Source organism: Aythya ferina, assembly GCF_964211825.1.
Source record: "Aythya ferina genome assembly, chromosome: 12".
In the NCBI taxonomy this organism is placed as follows: Eukaryota; Metazoa; Chordata; class Aves; order Anseriformes; family Anatidae; genus Aythya; species Aythya ferina.
Window position 1 is genome coordinate 12,874,236 of NC_140308.1, and position 21,825 is coordinate 12,896,060.

The 21,825-nt window shown below is 53.5% G+C and overlaps 1 protein-coding gene across 1 annotated transcript in view; it reads right to left on the minus strand.

The window, feature by feature from the left end:
- GLG1 (golgi glycoprotein 1) overlaps positions 1-21,454 on the minus strand; it is a gene marked incomplete at its 5' end in the record, with an annotated part of 66,331 nt that extends 44,877 nt beyond the window's left edge. The window contains one exon of the mRNA XM_084533497.1: positions 21,071-21,454. Coding sequence (XP_084389623.1) covers positions 21,071-21,454 — 384 coding nt within the window. The remainder of the gene's footprint in view (positions 1-21,070) is intronic.
- Between the last annotated feature and the right edge of the window lie 371 nt (positions 21,455-21,825).

The window sequence follows — 21,825 nt, forward strand, 5'->3', positions numbered from 1 at the left end:
CGGTGGAGGAATGACCTCCGCCTGGGAGGCAGGAACCACGGGGATAAGGGAAAGGTAAGGAGCAGACAGCACCAGGAGCTGCACCACATCACGTTTTGAAAAAGGAAGCCAATGGGGAGGAGGCCATCATGCAGAGCGAGGAGAGAGAAGGACTCCGCTTGCACCTGACGGAAGGATTAAAGGCTGGTTCACAGCAGGGACATGTCCCTGCGGGCTCCTTGAGGCTCTTGCTTTTTAGCAGTTTAGTTTAAGACAGAAAAAGCACTGCCTTGCACGTGATCAACAGCCCCGTGAACTCCAAAGGCTGGTGTGAAGCCCTGCCACAAGATTGCCAGCATCGCCTTCCCCATCCTCCTGGCCTCTGCTCGCTCAAGGAGCCATACCATGGAGCAACCTGGGCAAGTCCCCGGTACAATTCATGCCACCAGACTGTAACAAGCAAGTCAAGAATCCTAAATGTCCACCAAGGAAGAAACAAAGTCTTGGGAGAGCTCTGCACGGATCGCTTTAATCACCACCCTGACCTTCCTTTCCTTCGCTCGTGCAAACAGAAGAGCCTGAGGCCAGCCACGTGAGTGCCTTCATCCCCAGGTTTTAATCCCTCTGCAGAGCAGGGGATGACAGCAGCTGCTTCCACTGATCTTTTGGGGCCGGAGCAGCAAGCACTGGTTGGAAAGGACCGAGCAAGCCAGGTGTTCTCCACCTGAACTCAGGATTAGGTTGCAAGGAGATTGGATGGATCAATGAGGAAAGGATGCCAACTAAGGCAGCCGCCTTCCCACGAAGGAGAGGGCAGGCAGCAGTCCGGGCAGCACGTGTGACCCGTTACAGAGCACAGCACGGATGGATACGCAGTAGAAATCAGCTCACGGGGTCCAGCCGATGTTGGATTTCCCCGTTTTGACTTTACACAAACAAACATTTGTCACCACTACCTGCCGAGAGGTGACCCAGGGGTTTCTAACACGGAGGCTGTGGAGCTGCTCAAGGGAAAGGATTTGGGAGCTGCGTCCTTCCCCCGGGTACCAGCAGTCCCTTTGTGCCAACACACCCCGCTGGGACGGGCAGCTCACAATAAGGCAATTCAGTGCTCAGGTATCAGGGCTGAAAAGAGCACGAGCCCCGTGCAAGGCAGGGAGCGAGGAGAGATCCGGGAGAGCCGCCCTCCTGCAGACCTTCCCCTCCCGAGGCGAGGGCAAGGAGCGATTCTGCAGAACAGCCCGGGGGAACGTCAGCAGATACAGCAGCCTGGGCAAGAATCAACACGGCTTTTGTTTAAAAAAAGGAAAAAAAAAAAGAAAAAACAAACCATTGCACAGCCACCCATGCCTCCAACCTGCTGAAACTTCCTGGAGCGCGTGCCAGCGAGCAGATGGCTACAGTAAGCCATTTTCACACATCCTGCAATCCTGCAAGAGTCATGTGCGATACAGAAGTTAAACCGGAGACAACCGGAGCTCCAAACAGACGAGCAGGCTTCGTAACTTAATGACACGTTTAGTGAGCAAGGAGAGTTCAACTCGTTAAGCCGCGCTCCAAACGCCCTGCAACGCCGAGAGATGGCGGCGCCAAAACCAAACCCGTGGCAGCGAAAGCCTCTCACCTTGATCATTCCCAATTTTAAAGGAGTTTTTTGGAGGAAGCTCAGCACCGAGCTCCCAGCTCCCACAGACCCGGGTTATTTCACCCCAGGTTTCACACACTGCTTTAGCTGAGCTGGAAGGGGAGGGACGAATTAAGGGACGCCCCGTGGAGCTATTTTCAGTAGTTCATTTTTGTACCCACAAAGTGAGCAGAAAAGCTCCAGGTGCCACGCACCCACCAGGAAAACCCAAGGGAGACCTGAGGCTCCCCAAGGCCACGGTGACAGCGGTGTAAAACTGCTTGTAGGATGTCCCAAAGCATTTATGGCATCAAATATTTTCAGGTTTGTCACGCCGTACTGCACAGAGCTGAGAAGAGCCATGCTGCACACCAGTTCTTGCCTTGGCACCGCTTCAAAGGGCCAGAAGTTTGGACTTCAAAATGCTTCAAGAGATCAGCCCCTGCCAGAAAAAAAAGCTGACTTCCTCCGTTACTCGTTCCCGAGCTCTCCCAAAGAAACTTCTCGGCAGAAAGCCGCCTGGTTGCTGAAAAGCAGCGCGTCCTGTCCCACTGCGGAGGCCAAAGCCGCAGAGAGACGCCTCGATGAACTCCTCTGGGAAGGTGGCAGGAAGCAAAAACAGGCCTGGGGCAGCCGTGAGGGGCAACTCCCCACAGCATCCATTCAGTGAGACTCTCAGCTCCACCCACAGAAGCCTGGGGGATGTTTTTGGGGAGCCCCAGAGGCACACGGTGCCCTGCTCCCACTTGGAGACCCTCGCTAAAGAGGAGGGCTGCAGGGGAGACATGTGCCAAAAAAAATCCTGCTCCCTACGCTGCCTGGTGCTTCAGAGGGCGATCTCAGAAAGCAGCACGGAGCTGTGCAGTGCCTGGGACAAGCCGCGAGGGGTTTCGGTCACGAAGAGCTGCCTACCAGCACCACATCCCACTGAGAAACCCAAGAAATTTGGGAGTGCACGCAGCAAGGAGAGCCGAGACCTCTCCTCGACATCAGGGAGACGAAGCAAGCGTCCATGGGATGGAGCCAGGAACAAGGCTGGGGAAGATGCGCCCACCCTAGACATCATGGGGTGATCTGGGGCAGCAGGAGCAGGATTTTTGGGGATCCCCAGGGGGCTGCTGGTGCTAAGGACGGCGATACAGGAGCCCTGTAACACGCTGCCACCACGAGCCTTCAGCTGCTGCTCCAGGAACCCACACGGGCAGAGCGTGTTCTCCATCCCGCCGTACCCTGAGGCCACCGAGGAGGAACTGAAAATCTCTTTTTTTTCATAAACTAAGAAATTAAAAAAAAAAAGTCATTTATGCAAATCTTAAGGTCGTGACCAGGACAGCAAGACTTCGAACAAGTCACAGAGGTTTTCCCACGTGCAGCAACTGCTCTGATCCCGTATTTATTTCGGTTCTGCTTTAACAATACTCATCGTCTGCTTCTTAATTAAATCGCCACTTCCATCCAAAAGCAGCTTGATGAATGGAGAAGTAATTCAGGAGATAATGCCTTACCATTTTTAAACGTTATTTAAAAGATAGAAACATTAAGATGCGAGCATTTAAATAATTACAGAGCTTATCAATTTAGTCAAGAAAAACACCAAGCTTGGCAGTGAAGGCTAAAATTAGCCACAAAATAATATAACCAGCCTAGAAAACTCTAGAAAGATTACTACAGCGTTCAAGCAAGACTGAAATTATTCAAATCTGGGCTTCTGGCTTATTTAAATCAACCTGCCTGGGAGCGACGCAAATCGTGGTGGTAAATTGATTTCCCTGGCGTCTGCTTCTCCTCTCTCCTGAGAGCCACAGAGAGAAAAAGGAGGGGAGCAGGAAGCCAAGCCGAGGCCAGCCGATGCACAACTTGCCAGGGGTGCTCCCTGCTCCGGGCCAGCCCAACGGGCCCGAGGTGCCAGCACCCACGCGAGCCGGGCGCACGCTGGCTGAGGACCCGACGGATGTGCTGAGCCTCTCGGTGCCACGCTGAGATCGGGATTTTAATTCCTGGAGCTGGTACAACGTGGCATGGCCCAGGCTTTAATTTTTTCCCCTTACTAGCTAGCCTTTGCTGTGCTTTGGCAACGCACGCCTGGACCTCGTGCGCAAGGGGACGCTGGAAGTTTTCAGCAAGCCTGCGGTGCCAGCGCCTCCTCCGAGGTGAAAAAGGCAGGGCTGCTTCAGGCCTGCCAAGGGGCAGAGCGCGGCGTCTTACTGCAAAGCAAGAAAACACCGGATTAAATAAACACCGAGGGCATTTACCAAATGAATTCTGCTGGCATGAGGCTCGGCGGGGAGGGGCTGGACCCCAGCCCCATGGCCACCGGGGAGTTTTACTGCTCGGGTTCTCCTTCAACACCGAGCAGACTGAATGAAGGTGGCTGCTGCCTGGTGGCTGCTCCCTGGGGAGCTGCGTTTCGCATCGGAGGAGCTCTCCAGAAAGGGCTGCTGGAGACATCTGCAGCAGCAGGGCAGTGAGTCACCAGCCCGGGCCTGATTCATCGCGCCCGGCGCTATTTAGGAACCCGAGAGCGGGACGCACGGGAGAGGTGGATGCGAGCGACGAGTCGTTTGAAGGGTCTAGATGTAAACCAACCTGATTTACATGCATTTGTTTCCTTTTTTTGTTTTGTTTTCTTTTTTTTTTTTTTTTTTTGCCTGGGCAACATTTCTTCAACGGCACAAGCCCACGGCGGCGCTGGGTGCAGAGGCGGCAGAACTTTAACCCGGATGAATCACAATGTTTTCCTTGCGTTACTGGAGGAAAAAGCAAACTCAAATGTTTATTTTAACCCCAGATAAAATCATTTGGATTTTGTTCAACAGAATTCAACGTGAATAAGTCTTCCGAGGCACCGCGAAAGCAAGGTTTCCATGGGACTAGCAGCAAACCAGCAAATCAAAATTCCGCTCGCCTTCAGAAGACGCAAACAAAAGCCTTGCTGCAGATCCAAAGCTCCTTCCTCTGGTTTATCCCTCCGATAAAGGGCTCGGGGCTGCCTTATTGCAGCTATGCCAGGGGTTCGAGCTGACTGGTCCCCAGGAGAAGGCAGGCAGGGGCACGGAGCTGCCTCTTCTGCCGGAGGAAGCTGCCTTCAGTGCCCTGTGTGTTTCTGAGGGCTCCTTCCCAAACGCAAAAGCGTTTTTCAGCTCAAACTGCTGGGCTCAATCGTGATATAGATAGCTAGAGCCGCTCAGCCAAGCGCTTTGCTTGAAAACGCTGGCTGCGATGGTAATTCGGAGGATTTAAAATGATACCACGGTAAGCAGCCAGATCAGCTTCCCTTAGGCCAAGGGAAGAAATTACAGCTGACTAGTTTCACACAGATGAGCAAGCTTAAGAAAAAAAACATAATACGTACTCGGTGCTGGATGTTAAGTGAGCTCAGGAGCTTTCTGGAAAGCAGCGTTAGTAGAAAGACGCCTTACTGGTAGCGGGGAGCCAGACACCTGCACACAAATCCTTCCAATTACCGCTTCCATAACTCCCACTTAAAAAGCTATGAATAAAGACAAGCTGCAATTAAAAGCCTGAGCACACCTCCAGCTCCTCTGCTAACATCTATGGAGTGAAATAACGGGGGAAGGAGGGACGGGGAGGGAAAGCAGTGACCCCGTCCCAACCTAGCACGATCCTCCACGCCAAATCCTTGATTTTTTTTTGGTTTCATCCAAGGGAACTTCAGAGCTGAAGTCCATAGCAGGTAGCAGAGGTCACTTGGCACACGCTGGTCACTGCTGATGGTCGGTAGATGGCTGTCATTGATGGTTGTTCACATCACAGCGATGTTCTCCTACCACCTGAAGGCCAGGTGTGACTGCAGGATGAACGTGGAGCTAGAAAGCTCTGCCCCCGTGGAAATCCACAGCGGACAGGCCCCAGTTTTCATGGGGACTTGCAGCTCGCTGATGGCAAAGCTCAGACAGCTGCAGAACGCAGCGAGACCATTTGGTCCCACCCAGCAGGCAGAGTAAAGCTGTTTTCCTTAGCAAGTAACACTCAGAAGAGGACTTTAAGAAATCCCCTCATACCAAAGTAGAACAAAGATCCCAACTGCGCACACGACACAGTTACAAAGGCAGCAGCAAGCTCCTGGGGGCGTGCAGGGGAAAACCCAATGGCACTGCCCTCACAGAGGTGCCTTTTTTATTTTTTTTTTTTTTTACCCCACGTGAATATTTAAGTCCCTTGCAAGCACATTTCTATCTGAATGATAAGGGGAAAAAAGGTGCTGGTGGTGTGCAGCTTTTGCAACACCAAGGTAAGACCAAAATGATTTATGCACAGGTCAACACCGCTGCCAAAAAAAATAAATAAATTTTTATATATATAATATATAAAATGTATTATTTTTATTTCTTTTTTTTGGTGTCCTTGACCAGACCAGGCAGTCCTGCTCAGGGAGAAATTAGCTGCTGGGTGCCAGCCTCCATACAAATACCCCCCAGATTATCAAGTAATTTATGCAGGCATTTTTACTCCTGTCATATAACTTGGAGTAGAGAAGAGGCTGAAGATATGATTGTCCTGTGACAATTCAAGGCAAGACAAAACCCAGAAGAGAGGCACTACACACCAGCAGGAAGAAGCTGCGTGTTCCTAGGTGAGGCAGGAACCTTTGTGCCTGGCACAAGAGCAGGGAAGCTGCCTCTGCCACGAGGCACACGCTGCTCTTCTGGGTGGAAACTGAGCCTCAGGAAAACACAGGCTAAAAAATGAGCATCCAGGGCTCCGCTGGCACCGTTTGGGTACGAGCCCAAGCGTGACACGAGCAGAGTTTGAGGCATCTGAAAAACAGAAGCAGATGGAGAAGAAACCCAAGAGCGCGATTCCTCCAGCGATTATTTGGCACCGAGATGCAACCATCGGGGTTTCCCCCCAATAAAAAAAAAAATCCCTGTACGATGGCTTCCCTTTTATCAACTACATCTGAGCTCAGATGTTGCAGGAAGGAGGAGATGCTGCCCTGTGCGGGGAGAGCCAGGTCTCTCCTCTGTTGGTGCACCACCACCAGCTGCATTTTGCAGCCGCGCAGCTCCTGGCTCCGGCGATCCGGGGGCACGGCACCACGTTAGCTCCATCCCAGCTGCCCTCAGGAACAAGAGGCAGTGACAGAAAAGCCTCGGAGCTAGTTAAGAACTGCCACATTCAGGCATTTTTCACTTTACCGCACATGGACCAAGCGTTCCAAAAAACCAGCATTTTCAGGCTTCCTGAAGCCCCCAGAATTGCACTCGGTAAATTCAGGTTTACATCTGGAGCTGTAACAGGGCATCTACCAGCTTCCCTGGGGCAACCCGAGGCACCTGAGGATGTTTTTATAACTGATAATCTACCAAATTACCCAACTAGCCTTGACGTTGAGAGGCCAAGATGCCAAGATCCCACAGAGTGAGGCTTTTGGGGTCCTTTTGGGTGCATTTAAGCAAAGTGATTCAAGCGAAGCTTATCAAAGCCCAAGCTGCAGTTTTACAACAATGTTGACTCTGCAAGCACAGAATAAACCCCAAACCCATAAAAGTCACCCTCCCTGCTTCTCAGGAACCCCTGGGGGTGGGGGAGCCGCTCAGTTGCTGCTTTTCAGATGTGAAGCTGCTCACGGCAGCCGCTGGCGGTGAAGGTGACATGGGAAAACCTGAGCTGCCACTGCCCTGCTCCCAGATAAATAAATGGGCAGGTACACGTATATATATATATAAATACATATAAATATAATTCTGCTGTGGCAGAGCAGAATGCAAACCGGATGAAAAAAAGGTAGCCAATTACAGATTAATCTCAGGAAGTTTCAGGCCTTATTCTGAAGCCTTCACCAACGCGTCTTCCTGTGCTAAGACGCACCGTGGGTCTCAAAACCAAGAGGAACAGCAAAAATGGTAATTCGTTCCTTACCAGCGACGCCGGCAGCTGTATGCAGAGCCCACAGCTTGCAGCCCGAGCGCTCTGCAGGCCAGCACGGCGTTGCTGGAGGCATGCGGCAACCGCAAGAGCCCCCGCGCCAAACCCGACCTGCTTCGAGGAGGGTTATTTTGCTCTGACTAAGCTCCCCGGCGTGTCACCACAAGTGCCAGCGCGGCAGTTTCCCACAGGTTCACACATTTGCAAGTAATAATTGCAGACAAATGAGGCTTCTGCCCATTTGAACTCGCGAAGCCGCTTCTCGGAGCGCGAGCGCTGCTCTCCCGGTGGCAGGTCCGCGTCCTCAAGCAACCAACTGCTCAAAGACCACAGCCTCCACAAACCCGAGCTGTTCCACGGGGAAGCAAGTGCCTTATTAAAGCACGTATCCCTCTCTCACGCTTCCCAGCGAGCCGCCCTGGGCTGATCCCCGCTGCTGAAGGACGAGCTGAGCGAGGATGGCACCGAGCGCAGCCCCTAGCAGCGGGAGGACAGGAGCTCCGCAGCTACCCAAATAAAAACCACTTCTGCAAAACCCACTGGCTGTGGTTTGCTCTGCAGGAAGGTGCAAGGACATCTGCCCAGCCTCGGGGGACAGGCACCAACCCTGCAAGTTCCCCCTGCTGCAAGATCCCCCTCCAGCAGCGGAGGCAGCAAGTCCCCAGCATGGCACAGGGTTATCTGGGGGAGCCCATCTCCCTCTGTGCCGCTTTAAAAACTGAGCAGCCCATCACACGGACCTGAACCCCGGTGGGGCACTAAGCCTGCTGACTTTTTGCACTAGGACACCCCATAAAACGCTCAGCAAGGCATTTCTGGGAGGCACCACGGGAAGCCTCGGTGGAACCGGAGAGGTCTTGGTAAGGCAGGTGGGGCTCAGCCAGCAGCCGGCTCTCCCTGCCCTTGGAGATAAGGAAAAAGGGAGTTAATCCATCAATTATCTGAGCTGAAGGCTTGATCCTTCTCCCCCGTCTTCTCTCGAAAGTTGCAGCGGGATGGGATTAGCAGAGCGAGGCTTTGTGCTGTCCTGCAGGGAGGCGTGCAGCTCCGGGGCTCGGCGCAGCGGCAGGCAGCCAGCAGCAAGGTGCCTTCATTCGGGTTTCATTCTCCTAAGGGAGACCTCCACCTGCTCGAAAGGCAAAGCACAGCCCGCAACAGTTCTCCCGCGTTGAAGAGCCACTCACGCTGGCTTTTCAGAAGTCTTCCCTTATCCTCAGGCTCCTCCAGATGCAGTTTTTCACGGAACTACTCCTAGAACGACGATGTGAGGATGCGGCACTGCCTGCGACTGAACCGGCCCAAACTAACAGCAAACTCCACAAAACTAACAAACTTCAGCTGCGTGGGGGAAAAACAGGCTTCTGAGCATTTACCCGCCTCACCCTTTCCATTCCTGATTTGCCCAGCTCGCATCAAAGATCTCTCTGAGTTGCCAGCACCAGAAACAAGCTGCGACCCCAAAATCAAGAGGGGTTTTATTGAACCTTGAGCAGAACATGACAATGTGACTCGATCAACTGCTGCCATCCTTGGGGTAGGGGATGGGGGCACAGGAATGATGAAGAGGTAAAGATAAGTGATGTTGGATAAGGAGATGCCTCAAGGACAAAGGCACAGCCCTGCTCTCTGACCATACCCACACCAAATTAACTCCTGCCTGATGAACAAAGCCTCTTCCTAAAGACGTGTGTAACAGCATTTAATGAAAACCTCGATTTTAAGCGATGACAAGCACCGATAACAGTGATATCCTCACCTCGCTGGCACCCCTAACACTGCTCTGCAGACCACAGTCTCTTCCCAAAATCGCTGCAACGCCTCCGAGGAGCGCAGCCCTCCTGACAGCCGGCTTCAAGGAGCCTACAACACCCCAAACGACCCCCTGCAAGAGGCAACAGGCACCCCAATCCCACCAGAAAAATGGTTTTTGTTAAATGCAGGAAGGAGCCTTTTGGTAGCAGGGGAATTGCCCCACTGCAGCAGGGGCAATGCAGGAGGGCTGGAGCTGCAACAGATGCCAGGGATTTCCCATCTCCAGCACCAAGGAGTTAATTTGCATGCTAATTAGGAACAGGTCAGCAGGAAATTACAGCAGACAGCCTTCTATTGGGGCTGGGGAGGACAGGGATGCATTCCTCACCCCACACGGGGCCTCCAGCAACATCCCTGGTCAGCAAGGAGCCCCAGAGCAGCCACGTGGGGACACAGCAGCTCCGAGACCTGCAGAGCAAAGAAGCCCACCTGAGCCACACCAGGTGGGGGAAATAACAGAGAGGGAGCCTAAACAGGCCCATCCCACTCACTGGCAGCACCAGAATTAAAGAAAAAAGGCACCTGGGGTATTTCAGACACCTGGAAGCACATCTTGCAACACCCCCTTACCTTCGAGCTGCCTCACACCCCACAATACTCGGGGAGCTGTGTGTAAATCAGAGCCCCCCTCAGCTCAGGTTTAGGGGGCTGACGTGGCCAAGCCCCATAAACCTCACTCAGTGCTGCTCGCCCTCACTCATGAGCCTCTCAGGCAGTGCAGCTTCTGAGATTTCTTTTATCCAGAGCCTCCGAGATTGATTGCTTGGAGTTATTAGAAAATAACCACGGTGATCAAAAAAAAAGAGCCACGGTATTACCAGGCCGGGCCTCATTTATTGTATTTTTAATTTCTGTTATTGCAGAGCCAGACGCAACAGGCTGGACACATCCCAGACACCGAGCTCCACGAATTGAGTGCCCTCGCCCCCTACAGCCCCCCACGGGGCTCCAGCCCTTTGGGGCACATTGGGTGCCACGATGAGCTCCAGGAGCTGCAGCTGAGCCAGGTTTGGGGGCCAGGAGCTGAAGGTTTGGGGCCATCCCCATTCAGCCACAGGTCCCCGGGGCTGTGCCCCCACGTCCTCAGCACCGCCTGCAGAGATGGGTTTAAGGCCAGGAGCCAGCCCGTCGCGGGACACCCTGCTTTGCTTTCAGGCACCCAAGAGGCCGAGGGAAAGCTCAAAATTCAATTATGTTATCAGCCAGGGAATTACACAAAATTAAGCAGTAAATGATGAAAATCCTGCGCTATTACTGCAAAAAAAAAAATCATTGCTTTTGCTCCTATGAAGGCCAAAGGACCACGGCCTTTTCCCCACGTTCGCTGGGCTGCCAGCAGAGCACGCAGCGGGACCCTCGCCAGGCATCCACTGAAACCACAGACGGGCTTTGCCTCTTCCCAGAGGGTTTTTGCAGCACATTTCAAGCCTCTAATAACGCCTGCAGAAGTCCAGGACCCAGCCGTGCTCTGCTCTCTCACCGTGCTGCCTTCAGGTGACGTCTCCGTGGACTTCCTCCAAGTTCATGCAGGTGTTTGGGGTCTAACAATGGAGCTTTAAGGCTGTTTGCACCCCTAACCACCTGCCAGGCTCAATTCGGGAAAGCTCAGGGGCTCGGGATCTCTTCTGTTGGTGATGAGCTGCTGAATCCAGCGGGACCCAGCGAGGGTTTGGGATCTTCAGCAGGACCTGGGTGCTCGTGGCCGTTTTTAAGCCAGCACAACCCGGTGCCTGGTTACAGGGCGCTCCTCTTAGTGCCTCCACTTCTGGAAATAAGACACACGCTTCTTCCCATTCCCCGTGCCACCACCCAAAGCACGGGAAGGGGGAAGGATTCGAGCAGTGCCTAAAGCCTCAGCGTGCCCTCATCATCTGCTACCACCCGCCGAGACCTGGCGTCCACTGACACCAATTCACGCACAGGGAAGTGCAGAAAACCAAGTGTGAGATACCACCAGCCACGGCTCTGCTACGGGTCACCTCGACATACACACATGCAAGTATTTCCAGGCTCTGCCCTCTGTTAGGGAGCCACACACACCTCCTGCCTCCTCAGCCTGCAGCAGGAACGTGAAGCAGGTTCCAAGCCTACAGCACAAAACAGATTTCAATATATCTAAATATTGGAATAATCTAGGTATTTATAACGTTATTCAAAAACTTGCGTTCCCTCCAATTATCAGCTCTTTCAAACCCATTCCTTCATCCCCTAAAACTTTCATAATTCAAGTTTTTGGGAGCATTTAAGGCTTCAGCCTCGAGTACTGATGGCCTCCAAACACCTAAAGCCCCAGCGAACCAGAGCTCTGCAGACCAAGCATCCCCAGTTGTTTTGATTATATGCAGAAGAATTTAAATATATATATATAGCAGATTTAAAAAATAAATAAATTTGTGAGTAGTTTGAGGCCTCTCCTGTGTATTGATCAAGAACTTAATAGAGTAATTAGCCGGGGTTCATTAAAGCATGCTTTCCATTAGGCTCCCCAGTCATCTCATCGGAATTCATTTACGCGGCCGCGTGCCACAGGTGCAGAGTGCTCACCCCCCCCAGGCAGCCCCCAGGAGGGACACCTCGTCCTGCACCAGGGCTTCACCACATCCTCGCCCCATCCATCCCACGTGGAGCCGAACCAATTCCTCTCCTGAACTTTGGCTGCCAGTTCTGGGGCCTCAGCTCACAGCTCGGTCTGTCCGAGGATGGTAACGTCCGAAGCAGGAGGGCCAGCAGCCATTGGAAGCTAATTGTTCCTAAATTTAATTAGTTTCCATGAGTCAAATCAGTTGCCTAGACCCCAAACGTGCCCCGATTGGTGTTAATTGTATGAGGTGCTGAAAGCCGTAAGCAGATTGTGCCTCGGCACCAGGGAAGGCTGGCCTTACAAACGGGGCTTTTAGGAGAAGCTTTTTAGGAGAAGCACAAAAACCCCTGGGGAAGGGAAATCAGAACCTTATGATCTGTTCCCTGCCTGCCACGAGACAAGGTGACCGGCTGAGAAAGGAAAAACCTAAAAATGTACGTAGTTAGCCCACCCCATCTCTGCTATCACCATGTTAAAAGAACCCAAGCCAGGCTTTTGATCCCATGCAGTGCACACTCCTTGCCCTGAACGGCCGGACACACTCAAGACAACCCCTCCTTCAAAAGGAAGCATTAGAAACAGAGAACGGGGCTGCAAGCAAACAATTTGGGAATAAATGAGGCGAATCGAGTGCAGAAAGTCTTCAGGTGGACGAGCTACATCTGGAACCTGAAGGCCCCGCTGGACACACCGCGTTTTACCCCCAGAGTCTCTCTGAGGTCCTCTGGCAGCAGCTACATTGAAATGTCCTGGGGAGTGCCCGCAGAGGCCAGCTCCTCCATAAAGAGCCAAAAAAAGATAATACTGGTAAAGAAATCCAAGCTAGAGCTGTTTCCCCTCATGGGAGAGGGGCAATCCCACAGTGATTTAGTCCCCAAGCCAACTGGGGGCTCTCTTTAAGTTACTTGCAACTCGCTGCTCAGCTCAGAAAATTTCAGCTTAGGTTCACTAACGGGTTTTGTAAAAATTAAACACCTTAAAAAAAAACAAACAGCCCTTGATCACACGAAATAATTTGGGGTATGTCAGGTTATTCAAGCACGAGCGTGACCAGCAGGGCAAGCCTCGCCTCCACTCCATGGGCATCTCTCCAGGGAGCAAGGGCAATTCCGACAGCTTTTAGCCGTGTTTCCCTCAGTAAGAGGGAAAACTCAACTGGAGGACTCTTCTGGAAGACTCAGCTGATCCTACCCCTCTTCCAGGGCAAGGAGGAGTCTATCGCTTTGTCACCCAGCCAAAACCATTAAGACTTCAACATCAATATTCCCGTGGCCAAAATCCCAGCCATGTGCCAGGCAATCCAGGCACTGAAAGGTTCTGACAGAAGCCTCCTATTTGCTTTTCCTCAAAGCCACTCGCTCCTTCCAGCCACCGTGCTCGTGTCATCAGGCCAAGTCCGTGACTTTTATCAGCACCAAAGGCCACCTCACCCCGTGGGGCACTACAACATGCTTCTAGGAAAAAAAGAAAGCTTTCTGCACGAGACCAGGCTGGAGGAACAGCTCTTGTGCCTTGGAAAGACTTGATTAAGATTTGGTTAGCGTGGCCTCGGTTTGACACGTGAAAAACAACAAATATAACGAATTCCATGTTAAAGGAAAAAGAAGAGCATCCATCTTCAATGCTGAGCATGGCCATGAATTGGGGAGGAGACGACCCTCGGCACATCCCTCTCTCCAAGCAGGAGCAGCAGGAGGGCACCAAGCTCATGTCTCCAGGTGATTTGGGGTTAGCAGCATACATAGAAGCAATCTCACTGTGAAAGCTCCGGGTTTGTGCCTGAGCACAGCACCCAAAGCAGCATTACGGGTGGGATCCACGTCGATGCGGCGTTGCTCAGGGCACAACAAAGCAGCCAGCAGCTCCCCAAACGCCACCCGTGGGCAGCGCTCCTGGAGCCGAGCCATCGCTCCACCACCTTCCAGAGCTGACCTCCTGCCTCACCTCGTTTTATGGCTTTTAGTGCTAGGAGAGAGCCTGCACCAGGCGAGCAAAGAGCCGAAGGAAAGCCGTGCCAAGCCCCAAAAGGGCTGCTCAGAAGTGCTTCCAGCAGCGCGGCTCCCAAGGCAGCGCGCTGCAATATCGGGCTGGCTCCTCGAGTTTATTTTTAAGTGCTTCCTGAGAACAAAAGTTCAGTTCGGAAAGGCTCTTCTGGCCCCATTTCAGAACAGAGCAATCAAAGCATATGAAACACCCTGCCTTAAACCTGAAACGCTAACGTTGTGAGGTGACAGAGAGGATCTCGACCACGTGAGTACCTAAGGGCTGTGGGTTACTCTCTTCCCTTGTTTTTAAGGTCTTCCTTTTTACTGTCCTGTTACATTCACAGAGGTGGGTTTTTGCTTAAGGCAAACCCCTGACCTCCCCACATCCCAGCCCCAAAGCAGAGCCCAACAAGGTCCCAGCTCCCCAGGAGCACGTCGGGATGGCAACCTTGATAACGCTGCCGTGCTATCTGGAGCCATCCCTGCTCCCCGACCGTAACCCACAGGAAGGACTTGGCCCATCTCAGACAGCACACCAGATCTTCGAAAAGAGGACCTGGTCTCAGCTGGGAGCTGCTCAGAGGAATGACACAGCCTCAGAGCACGAGCACTGGGTTTGGTGTGGACGGCCCCGAGGCAGAACAGACGCGGCGCTGGTCGAGGATACCACACACTGCTGTGGGCTGGGACGGGAGGATTTTTGGTGATGGCTCGTCATGTGGGGAAAAAGGAAGAGCCCCACACTTCTGTCTGATGCTGTGTTGGGATTTCTCGAGGCAGGCTCAACACCACCATCGCTCACTGCACAAGACGCAGGGAGGACCTGAGCCATAAGTCAGCATTTTGGCTTCTTCTGCCCAAACAACGACTTGATCTGGCTAAGTAGAAACAAAACGAGTGAAGACGGCTGCCTGGAAGCTGAGAAATAGGCCACGTTACCACTTCCACAAGACCTTTGACTCCTGCTGCAGACACTGACTCGAGCAGCCGTTCTCTAGCCATGGCTGCTGAGCAGCCCCTAACCGCGTTTCCCTCTGATAAGTGCTCACCTGAAATCCTGCTGAATCCCTGCCTGAAAAGCAGGCACTCGCAGAAAATCTATGTTTAAAGCAGAAAAAATGGATTATGAAGGTTCCTACAAGACACCTCCCATCACAACCACACTACAGCACGGTGAATGTCCCCTGTCCCAGGCCGGCTGACGAGCCCTCCCCACGCAGTGCTCCACACGACTCGTTAGGAACACAGCTCCAATCACCAGCCATTAAATGGGAATTAGAGACTTCTCCGTGCTCCTTTAACAATGCTAACTATGACAGGCAGAAGACTGAGCCTTCGTTCACAAGGTTGGCAGCAAGAAAAGCTGTGCCAGCGTACCTGGTGCTTGTGCAGTCAGCTCCCAAGGCTTTGGCAAGGTCCAGCAGCTGTGCACAGCAGCACACCCAGCACGTGTCTCCAACACCCAAACACCACGAGCACAGTGCTTGTAGCACCAACTCTGAACTGACAGCCAAAAAACCAAGGGGGAACCCCAAGGGTTACGTGAGGAGCAGCAGAGAAGGCTTGGAAAGCGCGAATCCCAGCCAACAGCTCTCTCTGCCCATGCTTACTGGGGGCTCCAAGTCACAACTGGCCTGTCCAACCCTACAGTACAAGGATTATGCTGCCATCCACTTCTTTAGACCCACAGGCTTAAAGGACAGGCCACACGCAGGGACAGACACCAAGCTGACAACAATAACTCACTTCAAGCTTCTTCCAGACCTTCCTTCAGCTCAGCTGGAGACCCATCCGATGGACGTTGACTCTGGACTGCTGCAGCAGGTTTAGGAGCCAGGCAGCTTTTCTTTTTTCTTTTTAATTCCGCCACGAGTTTTTTGTAGGGCAATTACTTCATCCCTTCAGAGAAGGCACGCTCTGCTGAGCTTGCTTTGCCGCTCGCTTGGTGGCGAGCATTTTACCAGGCAGTGACCTGACGGTCTAGAAAAGCCTCAATTATCAAACTACTGAGCACAAGGAGGAGCAGTGAAGTCTCCTGCTAAAACCCAACGGATCTAGCACCAGATCACAGACAGGTGTTGGGGTGGGTTAGGCATTTTGTTTTAAAGCAGAACCCAGCACATTTGGCTGAATAATTCCACACAGCAGGGCTGCCATGGGGTTGTTCACCTCAGCTGCACCAACAGAGCCGGCTGCCACCTCCAGGAGGGACTCGACCTGCCCAGGACCAAAGAACTATGAGAAGTGTTTCACAAACACGCTCCACTCTTGCAGCTGCAGTAGCTGAAAGCACTGTGGGCACGTAGAGCAAGGCTCAGCACATCAAATCCTACCTTTTTGTTGCTCCAGTTGTTCCTAATATTTTGTTTGTGTCTCTGCCCAAAAGAACTGCAGCGAATAAACGTCCCCGTCCTGGTGTCAGCACAATTAACGTGCATCTGTCCCCCTGCCACCTGACAAAGAGGCACTGGATGCCCACCAGCAGCCTTAAACCCCATAAGCTGGTGCCTGGGGAAGAGAGCTCTGTGCTCCTGACCCGACCCAGCGCCACGGGTACCTGGGAACCAAACACCCAAAACCTGAGAGGACCCCACGATGACAGAGCCAGCAGCCCTGATTGATTTTATTTTAAGTACCATAGCAACCAACTTCACAGAGCTTAAAACTAAATTAGAAGATCAGAAAGTTATTGTGAAGCAAGATTTCAAATGAAAAGGTAATTACCTGGACCTTTTATCCGTCCAATTCTTCCCCCCTTTTTTTTTTTTTTTTTTTTTTTTTAAAATCAGGAAGAATACCTGCAAGGCTTTTTCAGAAGCAAGCACGCACCTCCCAACAGAGCGAGACAAGCGGAGCCTACCAGGAAAGCGGTGCTCACGTGCTGGGAAGCTGCTCCATCGAGAACGAGCATCTGGACACCATCCCTGGACCAGGAACACGGCACACAGCCTGCCTAGGAACTCTTCCTTCAAACCTTTTGGTTCCAAACGTGATGTCCCCAAGCAGAAGGGGCTGTAAGCAGGGGGAAAAACCACCCGTACCCGGCCCTACTGCCACCACCCAGCCTCGGATCTGCCACACACCTACCTAGAGGGCTGAGATGGTCACTCTGTCACCAAACCATGGCACGGCTCGCTCAGCTCATGCTTGGAGGCACACATGGGGACACGAGGCAGTATAAAAGGGGTGAGGAGCCACTGGGCTGCTCAGGGATCAGAGCCAGCCCACGCCGGGCTCGCAAGGCTCACTGCACCCCACGGGAAGCCAAAGGCAGATGCCGAAGGCGTCCCCATCACAAACAAGGCTGCTGAAGTGTGTTTAGGGTTTCACTGAAGGACGTGACCATAAAAGCCTGGAGGAATTTGGGCTTGTAGTACCTGGGCACGTGGAAAGATTGGGGACAGAACAGAACTGTGGCTCCAGAGCCACCTGCGGTGTTCCAGTCTCACCTCCATCATTTTCTTTTGCTGCTGCTCGTTGTTCTCCCAAACCTTACCCTTCCTGATCCCCTCCTCCCGAGCCAAACCACTCCGCTCCTTCCCCTTTGGAGGATCCATCTCCCCTCTACAGGCTACAGGAGGAGGAGAAACCATACCGAGGGTCCAAATCAACTTGCACCCACCACAAACCACCAGGAATTCTTCGTCAAGCCCAGCCCAAGGCAGAATGCTACCTGGAGATCTCCAGGACAGGGACAGGGGCTTCCCCTCATACAGCATCCAGCCTCCAGCTCCAGTCCCGTCATTAATTCAGCCTCTCAAATTAGCTCAACTTCATCTGCTGGGAAGAAGTTGTTCCCCTTATGGATGTCGCAGTCCCTGGATCCCGTGCCCCACACGGGTGGCTCTGAACCAGCACCGGCTCAACAGCCCTCAGAAAAAAGGGACAGCGTAAGCAAAGCCCTCGGCGAGGCTTAAGGTACATCCTCCAGGTTTCTGATCATCGCCTTAAAAACAAATCCCTGCGTGTGCTGATGTCTGAAGCTGATGATCCTGCTGTAGGCACTGCCGGAGCAACCCCGCAGAGCAAGCAGCGAAACAACCACCCTCAAGGCTTCAGGATTGGCCTCCCTTGTCCTTAACCCGTCCCCAATGCCAAAAGAGGTGTGTTTTTCCCCAAAAAGCAGAGCATTTTGGCCCAGTTACCCCATCCCTGCCGTAAGGTCGCTACCAAAGCAGCTGATCCCCTCCAGATGAAGCAGCCCAAACCCCAAGGGCTTGTCCCACCTCCACCGCGACCCTTTGAGCTCAACAAAAATTATTTTGCCTTATCCTGCATCAAAATTACATTGGTAGTTGTGCATTGTCATTGCTAGCCCACACAAATGCTTTATATATGTATTTTTTTAAAAGGGCAATGCTCAACAATCATGACACTGAGTTAGCTCGCCGATTAATCAGACCTGAGATGCATTAACAGTAAAATGATGCTAAGAAACCCGTACAGTGCTTCCCTGGCTGAGGTATTTCCATACCTGCTAATGTTTCCTACCTCAAAAATCAACAACTCGGTCATGCTTCAAATGCAAATCATCATTAAACATGAAAAGAAACTCACCTGGCAAATATGTGAATATTTCATGGGTTTCTTTGTACTAGAACCACCACGAAAATTAGCTTAATGGGCAGCTCGTAAAGGAGAGCTCCAAGCTGCAGCCTTCACACTCAGAGACAGGCAGGCTCTGAAGTCTCCCTAGGAGCAGGCTGGCAACGGGAATCGCTTGGAAAAACACTCTTTAAAACACAATTTTGAAAGACAAACGCACGCAGCACCCCGCTTCTGCTCCTTCCATGTCTCAGCATGAAACTGCTCAGATAAAAACAAGAACTCTGATGGCAACGTTGAAGTAACTCCAAGCAGCAACGCAACCAGCACGCAAATCACTTGAAGTAGAAGAAGAAAAGCACTCAGAAAACTCACCCAAACGTGCGTTTTGCTGATTACCAGGACGTTTAAGCTGGCAGGCTCAGCCCGCTCCATGCTGCGGGTCAGGAGCAGCCTCGCACTGCTCTGCCAGGAGAGGAAAGCAGGGAGAGCAAGGGGAGGTCCTGTCCTTGGGTTTCAGGCAGCTGGACCACACCTGGAGGGCAGCAGGTCCCCTCCAGCACCTCCTTGGCTTTGTAGAACTATTTGAGATCAGTCTGATGTTTGTTTTTTTGAAAGAATTTTAAAACTACGCAGTGCTCAACTACCTGTGTTAAGAACGCTTCAAATCGACAGGCTACAAGCAACCTCTCGCAGCCAGACCTTTAAAAAGCAAGGTTTGGGTTTTTTGACAGCTCTACCTTGTTTCTATCTTATTTATTTATTTTTTTCTAAGTTCCTGTTACACAGCTTCTCTCAGCATTCCCCTGTAACCCACCAACCAGAACCACAAATCTCACGATCAGCCAGCAGGGACAAGGGGAGGACGTGCCCCGAAGCGGCAGATACCAGAACCACACAGCCGTGGCGCTCACACAGGCCACCAGAACAAGTCATCCCGCTCACCTGCAGGCTACGAAATCTGAAGAAAGGTTTCACACAGCTCCTGATTACTCTGGTTTTAGAGTACCGTCACTATTCCGTATCACATTATCAAGGGGGGAAAAAAAAAAGTGCTGCTCCCAGTACTGCTCCCAGTTCCAAACTGGAAGTTTCTCCACTTCAGAGGAACTTTTCCATCGAGAAAAACAAAACCATCTGAAGAGCCATGAAGAAGGCAGCTGCCTTTTGCTGCAGCCCAACTTTTATTTTTATTTTTTTTTTAACCAGGCTCCAAAAACTTCAGCTTGTCGTCGCTCTCCCCCCTACCAGACGGGACTGCTACACTTCAGGTGCTGCCCACGCCAGCTGCAAGAAGTTTTTCCAATAGGGGTAACAGCTGAAACACCACTCGGTTCCTCAGCTGCTGCCTCCGGCACAAAGAAAACCCCCCAGGGGATGCCTGGCCCACGTGCAGCCCAACATTTACGACTCATTTCGCTGAACAGGGGCTCCTTTGGGGAGAAACCTCACCCCGGGTGTCCCACCGCTGCCTGGGATGTCGACCCCAAAGGGAAAGGAAAACCACAAGCAGGCTCAGCACTGACCCGGGCTCCTACCTGCCAAAACGAAGCCAGGCACCCCCCCGAGCCCCTTGAACTCCATAAAACAGCCCGACCATCCCGGCTGAGAGCTGCTGAACAGCACCGCTGAGAGGTCCTGTGCGCTAAAATGGCTGAAAACCAATAAGCACTGGGAGCGTGAGGAATAAAAAAAAAAAAAAAAGAAAAAAAAAAAAAAAAGAAAGAAGAAGGGAGGAGCCTCACAATTGGAAAGAAAGGAATAACAAGGGCTCGTCTTTTGGCAGGCGGCTGGCTCCTGAGGCACCTCCTGCAGCCCGGACACCCGGAGGGGCTCGGGGACGGCGCCGCCCTACAAAGGGCCCCGGAGCCCCCGGCATGGGGCGAGGTGTTCCTGCAGCAAACCCCGAGCACTTTGGGGCCCCGGTGGGCTCAGGCATCAGGGTAGCTGTTGTCGGCACCTCGCATGTCCAACGTTAAACCCGAAGTTGGATTAAAAACCCAAACCAAGGTCTTTGGGGGGGGGGGTTAAGCTGGAAATCACCACCGGTTGCCCACCCCAAAGCTCCCCTCGGTGACAGCAGCCATCGAGTCGCTGCCGTCTGCTGCCCCCAAAATAACGGGTGAGAAACGAGCAGTTTTTCCCCCAAACACCTCCCCGCTTGCTCAAAGCCTTAAAACCGCCCCGGCCTGATGTTCTCGGACTTGACAGAAAGGAAACCAAAAACTCAGCACCAGCACCGCCCCCTGCCCACCAAAACCACCCCCCCACACCCCCCCAAACCCCACCAGCGAGCGGGGTGGCGGATGGGCCCCAAAACCCCCCTGAGGCCACCCCACAGCAGAGGAACCCCCCCACGGCCCCCTCACACCCCCTCGGCGTGGGGGCAGCGCTGACGGCCCCTGCCTGCTGGGTGGCGACCCCCGGAGCCCCCCAGGACCCTAAAAAAAAAAAAACAGAGACCACGGGGGAGCCCCCAGGACCCCTCAGCGCCCCCCTGAGGGCCAGCAGGGCCCCCTCCTGGAGAACTCCTGAGGGCTGCAGCGCCTCGGGGGCCCTGAGGGGGCATTGAGGGGGCCCTGAGGGACCCCCTGAGCGCCCCCCCCGCCCCCCCCCTCTTTGTTCGCCGCCTCCCCCCGCGGCCCGGCCCCTCACCTCGCGGACATCCTGCAGGCACTCGAGCACGGCCAGGTTGTTGGCCCAGCTGTGCTTGGAGCAGAGCCGCACCACGTCCTCGCGGCACACCGCCTCCTCAGACAGCTTCCAGCCGCCGCCGGAGCCCCCCCCTCCACCTCCAACACCGCTCCGGGGCCCCCGCGGGCCACCTCCTCCTCCTCCTCCTCCTCCACCACCACCACCTCCACCTCCTCCTCCTCCTCCCACCATCGCTGCTCCTCCTCCAGGTCCCTGCAGGGCCCCTCCGGGCACCGGGGGAGCCCCCGGGGCCGGCCCGGCCGCCGCGGCCGCTGTGGCGAGGAGCAGGAGCGGGAGGAGCGCGGGGCCCGGCCCGCGGCCCCGGACACGTCCGCACGGCGCCATCTTGGCTCCGCCACCGCCGGCGCGCCCCGCACGGCCCGGCCCCGCCCCCCCCGCGCCTGACGTCACCGCCGCGCGCCACGCCCCCTCTCTGTGTATGCGGGGGGTGGCCACGCCCACTCGGCGCGCAGCCTGCGCTGTGGTGCCCCCCCCTCACGGTGTGGCCGCCATGATGGGTGGCACTGCTGGTGTGCTAAAAAGATGGGGCGGCACAGCCATGCTGGTCCAGCCACCCCCTGCCACCACTGTCATGTACCTTAAGCACCACGTCCAACCTCGCCTTGAGCACCCCCAGGGATAAGCCACGTCCCCAAGTACAATCCTTGAATCATCAGGGTTGGAAAGCCCTCCACATCATCTGGTCCAAACACCAA